Source organism: Aulostomus chinensis, chromosome 14 (assembly GCF_037954235.1).
Source record: "Aulostomus chinensis isolate RoL2024-O1b breed Wild chromosome 14, RoL_Achi_v1.0, whole genome shotgun sequence".
NCBI lineage: Eukaryota > Metazoa > Chordata > Actinopteri > Syngnathiformes > Aulostomidae > Aulostomus > Aulostomus chinensis.
In genome coordinates, this window is record NC_141333.1 from 4,043,365 (window position 1) to 4,055,651 (window position 12,287).

Sequence of the window (12,287 nt, forward strand, 5' to 3'; positions counted from 1 at the left end):
AAAGATATAATTTAATCGAATTCCACAAAATCAGACAGTAACAAACCGAATAAAATTTAACTGCAGGACTGTTTTAAAGCACAACACATGTCTTTTTGTCGATCGTGGAGTACATTCAGTTATTTTTATTTTTTTACACAGAAGTGAGACATCACCTTGGATGTGTTCATCTTTGCTGTAGTGTTCCATACTCTTCCATATTGATGTAATACTCAAACAATATGTTATTTAACGTGATGGGCTCGTAAATGTAATCGAAATATGACTATTTCCACAAAAGTTAATGTTTTAGATAAGTAAATACATAAATTTATGCGGCACAGTCGGACTAAAGCAGCTCGCCGTGATCGTATAGTGGTTAGTACTCTGCGTTGTGGCCGCAGCAACCCCGGTTCGAATCCGGGTCACGGCATGTTTTGATGAATTTGAAGAGGCAAATACCTACGTACTAAATTGTAGTCTCGAGAGTTGATCAGATAGTTCATCAGCGTTATAGTAATGTTTTTGGGTAACTACGAAGCATACTGCACTCAAAAAATGGCACGTCTGTACTCTATTTTGTGAATAAAAAAAGGGTCCATTATAAAAAGAAACGATATTTCTTCCCACTGTAAAATTGAATCAGTATTACTGATTTTATTATTTGTAAGAGGAACATAAAAGCTGTACCTGGTGGATGTGGAATTAGTTTTAGTGATTGTAGCTTTACCAGCATCCTTAAAAAACACCTTATCTGTAAAAGCTTCCCGTTATACTTCAAGTTACTCTTGAGTTCATTAGGTTATACCATGGCCTGATCCAAACCTATTTGTTAAGATTATTTTTTACTTCATAGTTAGGCTACAGTAAGATTGGGTCAAAGCGTATTTACCACGATGCCCAGTTTCATTATGTAAACAGTACTTCTCACTGTTCCCCAAAAATCATGTGGAAGATTTCTTAAAAAGATGGTACTTACAGATGGGGGCAGCATTGCCCAAAAGTTCAGTCCAAGCATTGCCAGTGCACTGGCCCAAAATGTATTAAATCTTACACTGCATTTAAATATCAAAATGTTGTTGTTTTTATATTTGTGTAGCTTTAAGGTTATTAATTCTTGATAGACAGAGAACAATTAGAACATTCGAGTATTTGACTGAATTAGTCAAGGAATTAATAGTTTATGTGTGTTATTTTTTTCCGTTGAGTCCTACATATTTGTCAGTTGTTTTTTGGTCAAGATTCTCTCATTGGGCTACATTTCTACATTTGACCTTGATTATGACTTAGATTTATCTTACACTGGAAAAACGAATTGGATTGGAATGACACAAAAAGTGTTTTTTTATGACAGTGTTATCAAATTATCAAGTGGTCGTATGACTTGTCAAGTCATGTGATGTGTTTAAAGGGTTTCTGTGAAAAAAAATTGGGATTTAAAAGGAGAAAGAGTTACTTCGAACCAGAGCTATATTGTCATGAATGCATAACCCTGTGATATTAAGAACTGTTGAGTTTTCATTGGTTGAAAATGAGTTTTGCTTATGTACAAAGGGTAACTCTCCAAATGAGTCTGTAATGAAACAATATTTTTAGCTTTGTAAAAAACCAGGTGGAAATTAATTTCATCCATTCATTTTCTACCACTTATCCTGTTAAGGGTTGCGGGGGGTGGAGCCTATCCCAGCAGCCTTTGGGGGAGAGGAGAGGTTTACCCACAATGGGTTACCAGGCCATGGCAGGGCCAACACATATAGACAGACAACCATTCACACTCACAGTCACACCTACGGTCAATTTAGAGTATGGATGGACATCTGCCCATTGTTTATCCTCCAGGAGAATTCCACCCGCATTGGTGACGCAAATTGTACGCACTCTCCCCCTCCCTCTCATGCTTCTGACCTCCCCCCATCCTCTCCACCTCCTCAGGTGGCAGCGCCGCCGCCCTGGCTGCAGCCAACCCACCCCCAGGAACAGCGCCATGGCGCACACTTCTAGGCCTCACACACTCTCTCTGCCTCCATTTGAACAACGGACTGCTCAGGTTTAGTGTACATACACAAAAAAAAGGAATATGTGCTTTGTTTAATTCTAATGTGTGCCATTATTACGATCAACCAGTAATAATAGTGACTATTTGTGATAGCTGTACCAAGCAAGTGAATGTACAGTAATAATTTCGCCTTGGGCTCGATCCCTTGGTGACAATAAAGCTATTCTGATTCTGGATTATCCTCATCCCCTCTTGATGTCTTTGGACTGTGGGAGCAAGCCGGAGTACCCAGAGAACCCATGCAGGAACAGGGAGAACATGCAGACTCCACACAGAAAGATCCTGTGCCCAAGTCGCGGCTCGAACCCTGAATCCTCTTGCTGTGAGGCAACAGTGAGGACCACTGCCGAAATTAATTTCACTTTTGCACCAAGTATCTATGGAAAAATGTGCAAATTCTTGATTTCTTTTGGCTGTTTTCTGAAAATCTCAGTAAAAAAAAAAAATTGCAATGCATTTGAATAAAAAACAAATTACCGGCTCTTTTAGGATAATGCATCAAGTCAAAGTGTAAGTAACACATTCAGCAGCTAAACTTTCTATTTCTTTTCCCTGGGCTAATGCTAAAAAGGTAAAACTTGCTGGTCTGTGTTTTGGCATTGAGTATATAATTGAGACGAGGAGGCCTTGAACCAAAACCTATAAATGGTTATTTTATAGTTTTCCGTGCTGCCTCATATCTGTGCTCAGTCTGCAAACTCTGATTTGTCTCTATTGATATCTTTGTGGAAGCAGCCTCATTTATCCAAACACAATTAAAGACTTCTTTTCACATGGGCCATTTGCATGTCTTCTTTAAGAGGTCCCTCAACTTGGTGGTTATGGATGTGTCTCACATTTTACTCCACAACTGGTGTCTTTGTCCAGTCAGTAGACTACCACTATTTGAGGGAATCTCACCAACAGATGGTTGATTTACAACAGTGAGACCTACGGGAAGTTGGAGGACATTAGCATGTCTATAGCAGTGGCCGGAGCCAACCCCACCCTTGCAATTCCTTTTTTTGAGAAGTCCCTAACCCCAAAGTCTGACCCCCACTTGTCTATAACTGATTTTCCTCACAGAAGACCTGTCATGGTATGTTAATGTGACTGCCCTCTTCACCCAGCAACACAATACAATGCCACAGACACCACATCTCCTGTAACTACTCGCTAGGAGTGGATCTAATTATTTTCAACGAGTGGGCTGAGGAAAATATTGCTCTCACCAATAAACCACAATGAAATAATCACAGTCGTAATGTTTTCCTGCTACATTCCAGTCGGGCAGTTTGTTTTCGCCCCCACCCGCTTTTCTCATTGAGCCGACACGTGACCCGTGGAATGACCAATCAGGTGCCAGAAGAGCACGGCTCGTAATTTTGAACAGACGGAGAGCAGCTGCAGATTAGTGGAGCTGGCAATGCCTCTCCCTCAGAGCTGAGACCGTAACATTCGAGCAGCTTTTCCCGATGTAATGGACATATTCATCCCGTGTCACTTCGACTGAGCTGAAACACCAGTGCTGACATTATTTTTCTGATTAACATGAGCTCCCATATTGTCACCCCCGGGCCGTATCGAGCCACGAAACTGGTAAGTGAACGTTAGCCAATAAACCTAGCTAGCTAACAGTTCCATCGTCCGCGGCGATGCCATAAAATTAGCCGTTTTCAATATAAACCTTTCTTGTTGTGTCGAATAGAAGTTATTTACGGTGTGTGTCTGCTTTTTTATTGAGGAATTGTTGATTATAATTCGGCACAAAAGTTCCACTCGGTCAAAACTACTTTGAATACCTGTATGACTGACTTTAGTTTCATGGATGATTCCAACCTAACCAGCAAATTCATAACTGACGTTTACCTGGCGATTTTTCGGGATTTTTTCTTTTCTTTTTTGCCTGACATGTCAGTTTTTTTTTGTATTATTTTCTAAAGTCTATGCATTATTATTGTATTATAAAAATCCTACAAGATGTGCGCTCTCACAGCATTTAATCTTAATCTTAATTGTAAGTAAATGTAATCTTAATATATTCAGGATACTAGATAAAGAATCAACAACATGACACATGAGAAGCTAAAATAAATGTCTGGCATTTGCACTGTGTAAAAATAACTTTCTTCTGATCAGAAAGATTTGAGCAGGCAGCAGCTGGGATTGTTAAAGACATTTCACAAGAAAGTTGGTCTTTTTATAATTCACTTAATGCTGGAGTTTCAGTATTTTTAGAATCTGAGGTGAATGAGTCGTCTTTGGAAGAGCTGTTTTCCTGTTACTTTTCTGGTTTGTGAATTTGAACACCAGTTCAGATGACATGTAACCACAAGCTGAAGAGTGTAACATTTAGAAATGGAATAACATTGTTTGTTTTTCGCAGAGAAAAATATCAGACTTTTGGTACTAGCACCAAATTCCAGTTACAAGTATCAAGTGCAGACGTGAATGTTACTTCATCCTAAATGCCATCATATTGAATTGAACACGGCTTGCTGGATTAAAAAATCTCAGCCCAGCTCTGCGTGGATAAATGAAGTCTCCCCTTGTCCTCCCATGGTAGTGGAATGAGGTGACTCGTCTGTTTCGGGCCGGTATGCCCCTCAAGAAGCACCGCCAGAATTTACGGCATTATTCCTCCTGCTTCACCGCCTCGGCTGCTGTGGACTGGCTGCACCAGCTGCTCCGTAGCAACAGCAATTTTGGCCCTGATGTCACCAGGCAACAGACAGTGCAGCTTCTAAAGAAGTTTCTGAAGAACAATGTGATAGAAGATGTGAAGGGCCGCTGGGGCACAGAGGATTTGGAAGATAACCACATGCTGTACAGGTCAGCAAACATTTGCAGACATGTGCTTGAAAGTGTTTTAAAAGATCAAATTCAGTTTATGAGAGAGCACCACAAAAGGTTATGCTGTCTATTTCCTTTCCCTTCCCAAAGATTCCCCTCCACCTCTCCACTGAAGCCCATTCCCTGTCGAAGTGGAACCTCAACATCCAAACCCATTAAGAAAAGACCTTCGCTCAGGGACAAGGAAGGTTTCTTCAAGTTTAAAAGTAACAAAAAGAATGAAAAGGAGACACAGGTGACCTGAACTGGACAGGAATTATATCAGTCTTATGCCTAAATGTTATTTGGATACATAGTAATTGTTGTAAACTGTTGCTCTGTTGATGTCTTTCAGGAAAACGTAGATCCAGTTCATCGAGGTGAGGGAGAGAATCACCCAACAGAGCAGCAGGTGCAGAGACGAGAGCTGACGGTAGATGATGAACAGGAAATCTGGAGGGACATCACCCTGACCCAGTATGAACACACACTCACACTGAGGATAACAAATCGATTTTCTTTCCACACATCCAATTCATGGTTGGTTTGATCATCTTCAGAGTGTAGAAATTCAAGGGCGCCTAGAGTTTTCTTTGTTCAATAAAAATTTGTGGGTTTCAGCTTGCAGAGGATTCTTGGTGTTGCATCCCTCAATGATGTTTTAGACCAGCGTCACGTGAACCCACAGAACATCATCCATAATATGACCAAAGTCAACAAGCATGGGGTGGTCACCCTGGACAACAAGACTAGTAGGTTCTGATCCCTGCTGAAACACAGTCTCTCTTTGTTCCTTTCCATAAGTGTTTGAGTATATGTTTTGATATGAATGCCAAACACATTAAATTAGAGGACATGTGTTTTTAGTTAGTGTGAAGAAGATTTTTATCAGTGGAAATCAGTCTAACTTTCCAATCATCCCTCTAGACGACCTTCCCCACTGGGTTCTGTCTGCCATGAAGAGCCTGGCCAACTGTGAGTAGCAGGGAGCTGAGGATGCTACTTTGCCTTCATTCATACATGTTTTACCTGAGCAAAGACAAACATTACAACATGTTAGCCCATTTTTGTTATTGCATGATCATTTTTGGCACTTGCTAGTTGGGTTTCATGTGGGTTCTCCATCCAGTAATTTTCCATGAGATGTTGAGCACTGGAATTTTTCAAATTTTACTGTTAGATTTTTTTTCTTTTTTCTTGCAAAGCAGTTAGAACGTTTCCAAGGGAATGTGTCTTAATAACAATGGATAAACTACATTATGGGGGTAATTTATACAAAGAACTACATTGTTCCATCACCTGAACCATCTTTGTGGAGAAACACTTCACACACACTCTATTTTCTGAGCTACTGTGCCATTCAACTGTTGAAGAAGATTGAATGCTACCTATACAAATACAATAGCCATGTTTAACATTTTGAGTACAAAGGAAATTGCATTGAAATTTCTTCTGCTTCTCGTGAGTGAAGTGTGAGAGCTCTTTTTATAAATTGTTTATTGTTGTTGCAACTTCCTGTTCATGTCCAGGGCCAAAGTATGACAGTGATCAGCCCTCCTATCCTGGCTTTGAAAGAGACGTCTACAAAACGGTGTCAGATTACTTCTACAGCCTCCCGCAACCGTTGCTCACATATGAACTGTACGAACTGTTTATCAATGTGCTGGGTAGGTATTGCAGTCAGTGATTTCATTGGAATGGCTTTACTGTACTTTTACTTTTACTCTTCGTTATAACAAAGCAGCTAAAAGAATGTGCACCTGACTGGGTTCTTTCAGGATCTTGTGGCTCAATCATGTCTAACAGTACTTTTGGACTGCTAACAGAGGTTTTGGTTGTTGTCTGTTTGTGGAGGTCTAACAGTGACATGAGCATCTGTATTCTCTGTTGGTTTGTGCCTGTTGTGTTGTCTTTGACCAGGTTTGAACTAACTCAAACCTCTCCCTCCCTTATCTGTCTGCTTGCATTGACCCTCTGCCTGCAACACTTGGCTTTTTGTCTCCCTCTTTCCTCGCTTCTAGTCTATAGTGGGTATGTAACAGCACCCACTACACACCAGCGTGGGAAACGCAAGAAGCCTGATCTTCCCTCAGTCCCCCCTCCAGCCAAGGCATCATTTCGCTCCACAGAGTGTCTCCTTCTGTCACTGCTCAGGCAGGGAACATGTGATGAGACGGAGTCACCCATGAGAGAGGTGCTTGGCGGGAAACTTCAGTCAAGGCTGGCGACGCTGACAGGAAGTGATGCCACTGCAGGTGACAGTAAGTGTGGAGGAGGCTTCTTGAGCTTGAGTGCGCTTGGTCCTGCAAGACGCCAAACCAGGAGCTGCTCACTAGAAACTATCCTGGACGACTCTACCCCCCTGACCCGGCAGCAGCTGTTCCTGTCCACTGACAGCCTGGCATCCTGTGTCCATAGCAACAGCAGCCGAAATGACAACTGTGTGACTGAAACACCCTACAGTCACTCAGACTTAACACCTGAATCCAAAGCGACCTTGACTCCTTTTGAAAGAGCTCCAGAAGGTTCTTCTAGGAAAAGACTGCCTACAATCTCCTTACCAGGTCCGTTGGCCACACAGAGGTTGCGAACTTTGCGACCGCGAAGTGTTGGCAGCTGTCTAGATATCGTCATAGAAACCAGAGAAGAGGACGTTAAAGAGACTAAGTGGCAGGGCCGAGCAGCCAGCTGCCTTAATGTGCACACCTCTGCTGACCAGCATCACTCCTCCACTGCGTCACGCTCCTTCTTGTCATCCTATCATCCCTCCTCTGCTTTGCATTGCCCTCTGTCGTCCTCCTCCTCCTCCTCCTCATCTCCTGCGACCAAAGCACAAGGGCCTCATGCTGCTACAGAACCTGCTGTACCAAGAACCGCCTCCAGTACCGCTAATCTTTGGACCCTCCCTACCCCTGCTGTTGTCCGACGCTGCATCAGCTCTCTGGATTTGTCCAAGCTGCCACGACCTGTTTCACTGCTCAAACCGTCTGTCTGTGTGCCCACCAGCAACTCTCAGCCCCCCCAACCCAAACCTGAGCACAGTAAGACCTCCCCTCTACGTGTGTGTATGTGTGTCTGCTTTTCTGCTGATGTCTAATCAAACTAACCCCATCTAACATCTAACCTCAACTAGCATGAGAGGTTTTTCAGAAGTATTGCAAGACATGCAACTCTTATTAATCTCAAATGGGGAGGCAGCAAGAATTGAAGATTTGGAAAGAGTGATTTCACCCCTCTGTAATCTGCGTTTAGTTACATTTTGGAAATCTAGAAATCCCTGACGCAGTTTAAAGCGATACTTTCCCCTAAGTGTCAAATATTCACAAATGGGTGTCTTGAGCTCATAAAGATGCTTTTTCCTCACAGCAGCATCTCTTTGAGTCCAGAAGCCACATATATTGGCACACTTATTTAATCATTTAGTTTTACAACAATTGATGTTTTAGGTCTGGGTTTTACATCCAAAGAGCACATGTTCACAACTCTGCCCTACCTGTCTCAGACGCCATGTTCCTCTTATTTGTAGCTTTTCAGTAGAACTTCACAACTTATTAGATGTTAACAAATCCTACCCGACTCATCTGGAATCATTGCTGTCATTCATTCATCCATTCATAAAGCAAGATCTAGTTATTGCAATGGATGAATGTTGCTATAAGGTATTAGTCTACTGCTGCTTGTTTTCAGAACTGTGGTGGCCCTGATGGCTCAACATATTGCAGTAGAGAGTAAAAGAAGATGCAAAAATACAGAAAACTACATTTGCAATCAATGAAAGGTTGCACATAACTCTATGTACTAGTGTTTACTGTGTGTGAAGCATATTTTTACTCTCTGCAGTTATTTCTGAATGATTTGAACATGCTGGCATATTGATGCTTTCTTTTGTGTACAAAACATTAATCTGACTGCGCTCCTGTACAGTATGGACTTCACCTGCCTCTGTCGTGTGTGTGTAGGTCTTCTCCAGCCTCAGTGTGAGCGTGTGGCCATTGAGGCTCTCCAGCTATGCACCCTCCTCCTTCCCCCTGCATCTCGCAGGAAGTTGCAGCTCCTCATGAGGATGATGTCTCGGATCAGTCAGAACGTGGACATGCCCCGCCTCCACCCTGCCATTGGCACCCGAACACTGGTGTGGAAGAAAACTGCACTCATGATATCTAACCCACGCATATGTTTGTGCCCCAAAAAGTCTGATGTCTGTATAAAGTCTTTGTACGCACTGATATCACTTGGGTTGCCAACTTAAAAGGGGACATTTTGTGAAATATGTGTAATGATTAACATTAGTGGAAGATGTCTTTTCAGCTGCCTCAGTTAAAGTTTTCTGTTTTGGCTGAGGTGGAGTACATGACTACAGGTAACTGGCATAAGTGTCACATTTGCTTTTACACCAGCTCCTCCTTCTTTGGCCTTAACCAGAGAATTGGTAGGATCACCAGTGCATGTCTCAACTCTAAAAACATTTGTAAAAAGGGATAGGATGGAAATGTGCTTTACTTTAACTTCAATTTGTAGATTTCCTAGAAATAAGATATTTACATGCCAACTGAGCTTCTGTCACATTGTCATGGCTAACTCAGGCACTCAAGTAGACCCAGGCAATTGCTAATATTATTGTTGCCTTACTAAGAGGAGGCATCGGGGCCGACCCAGGACACGCTGGAGGGATCATATCTCTCGGCTGGCCTGGGAATGCCCAGGAAGAGCTGGTGGAAGTGGCTGGGGAGAGGGTGGTCTGGGTTTCCCTGCTGAGGCTGCCGGACCCTGATAAGTGGATGACAACAAAAATTAAGATTTGTGGCCGTGCTTTACCTATCAGTGTGAAAATGTCACATGACTCATGTTTTCCTTCTGACTTTGACTCATCTCCATTTTTTTGTGTGATCTTGTTTCAGATGGTTCACACATTTTCAGGCTGTGTTCTAGGCAGTGCTGAGGAGTGTGAGTTGGATGAGCTGTTAGCCACCAGACTGGTCTCATTCCTCATGGACCATCAACAAAGCATACTGTCTGTCCCTGAGTACCTGCTCAGTGCCATCAATGACCACGTCCAGTACCTACGCACTGCACAGGTACACGTGGAACACTGTTGCAGTTTCTACTGAGCTGATGGAGCGGTTGAAATTGCTGAAACGTTCCACTTTTCTGATCACAGATCCCGATCGACACTAAATCCAACACTGATGCTGCCGATCCAGTTTGTGCTCCGATGCCCATCTACGCGTTCTGCCGTCAAATTAGTGGTGCCGAGTTTGAGCAGCAAAAATTGGAATCTTCCCAGAAGGCCATGGAGGAACTACTGGAGATCCTGCTGACGGACCAAAACCTGAGTGAGAAGGACAGACGCAAGAAATTGAAGCAGGTAAAACAAAACAACTTTTTAACAACCTACCAGACCTTTACACATTTTTGAAAAGCATCATATGAATTCATCCATTTTAATTAATTTGCTGTAACTAGTGCCCAGCTGATTGTTAGCCAGTTTTTCCCCTTTTCACAAAATTGGTTCTCACGTAATTCATGGTAATTAACGTACATGCTGGCCGATGCAACAGTTCAGCAGTTTCATGTTGAAATTTGCTCCAACATGATAACATTGAAATGATGCTCAAATGTACATATCACGAATGGATATATGTTGTAGATGGGGCATGGCAGGACTTTGACTTCAAATAGAAATGTGCTTTCATTTTTCACTTCCATATCTAAGAATTGGGCCTCATCAGGCTCTAATCTGAATTTGTCAAAAACAACCATGTTTTACTTTGAAACAGACAGAGCTCTCAGTATTGCACCAATTTCAATAATTTTCTTTCCAAGAAATAATTTTTTTCCAGGTTGCTTCTATTGAAATTGTTTAATGAACTTCTTCCTTTCAAACTTTCCTTTGCAATAATGTCTGATATTCGTTGAATGTAATTGTTCCAGTTATGTTTTCAGTGGTATTAATATTCAGTGACTATTTATTTTAGCATTTTCTCATTCAGACTTTTGTTGTTGTCTGCACAGTTTCAGAAGCAGTACCCAGACATCTACAGTCAGCGGTGTCCCCCTTCAGACCGGGAGAACAGGGCTGAGCACAAGCCAAAGATTAAACCTCCCCTCCTCAACATCAAGAAGACCAAAGTGTTCAGTATCAGGAACTAAATGACCAGCAGGTGTCCCCGTGGTTGAAGACGCCAGTCTTTGTGCTGCACTGGTGTTTGCACTGATGCTCACGTCCTGTTACAATGGAAACTCTGTTATTGCTTCTTTTGTCTCATTATTGTGTCGTTGTGTCTGCCACTGCAGGCTGGGAGACTTATATATATGTGTGTGTGTGTGTGTGTGTATTTATGTTGTGTGTAATGTAGCTGAGGAATATAAAGGCAGGTTGGTTCGGTTCATATGATAGAACATAATGTGTTTTTAACAGGCTCCAGTTTGTAGAATGATTTCTGTTCAGTTTTCCTCTCACCTGTCATCTTTATTCCTGTGTGTGTGTGTGTGTGTGTGTGTGTTTTGGGAGACAAGCAAGTCTGAGATCACTGGTACTTTTGGGAATGATTAGTTGATCGATTAATTTATGAGTGATGACAGTGGGAGCAGCTCTAGACGTTTTTGTTTGAAGTGGTTTTATTAGTATTTTATATTGTAGAAACTTCCTAGCTTTATTTGAAAAGCTCTAGTTTTTTCCAAGTCTGATCATCTCTTCAGTGTTAAATTAGGTTCTTTTTTTCAGTCTTTCATTAGATTCATAAGGGAACATTTGGTCTGCAGGATCTGTTTTTTTTTTCTTTCCGTTTGTGTGCTGTTAAACCTAAATATTTCTTCGCGTTCTTTATTGATTACACCATGTTTTGCACAAGGTTTAGGCTTTATGACTGGCCAACAGCTAATGTCAATCATCATTCTAGTTAATTTATACTAGTGTAACACATACCCCCCCCCCCCCCATTAGTGATATTTAGGGTAAAAGGATACTAAAAGTTACAGCATTTAACATTTGAATGTCTTAAATGTGAAGACTGATGAAATCCATCAATTGAATTTCTTTGAAGTGATAGGTTTTTGAGTGCATACAAGGGAATACAACAAATTGAGCTTGTTGAAGATGTCAGGATATCCTGTATTTATTGATCCTGAGCTATATGAAGTACTAGTTTTAGCCTGATTGGTGGTTGATACCTCAGATGTGTGTGTGTGTAGTTATATATGCAGCAAAGACTTTTACATTTGTTCACTATGCAATTCCTAGAGAAATAAACCTGTTCAAGTGTTCTCATTATATGGTCTCATCCTGTTTCTTTTGTATATAGTAAGCGAGAACAGTGTGTTTTTAAATTGCTCCTCTCTTAATTTGTGTTTTATTCACATCAGTGTTTGAGCTTTTGTTCACAGAAGTACTTGTGGTTAGGAAGCTTCTGAGGGACAAGTACTTCTGAGCTTGCCAAATACT

General features: G+C 41.7%; 1 protein-coding gene and 1 non-coding gene across 2 annotated transcripts; both read left to right on the forward strand.

The window, feature by feature from the left end:
• The first annotated feature begins 340 nt into the window (after positions 1-340).
• Positions 341-412, forward strand: trnah-gug (transfer RNA histidin (anticodon GUG)). The gene has a single exon. It is a non-coding gene; the product is annotated as a tRNA-His (tRNA).
• A 2,981-nt stretch (positions 413-3,393) lies between these two features.
• On the forward strand, positions 3,394-12,108 carry depdc1 (DEP domain containing 1). Its single transcript, XM_086224820.1, has 12 exons — positions 3,394-3,613; positions 4,581-4,846; positions 4,958-5,102; positions 5,202-5,323; positions 5,468-5,598; positions 5,774-5,821; positions 6,376-6,513; positions 6,868-7,887; positions 8,806-8,978; positions 9,745-9,921; positions 10,005-10,211; positions 10,859-12,108. Exons 1-12 carry the CDS (start codon positions 3,566-3,568, stop codon positions 10,994-10,996), a joined length of 2,613 nt encoding a protein of 870 aa, XP_086080946.1. The 5' UTR covers positions 3,394-3,565; the 3' UTR covers positions 10,997-12,108.
• The last annotated feature ends 179 nt before the right edge of the window (positions 12,109-12,287 follow it).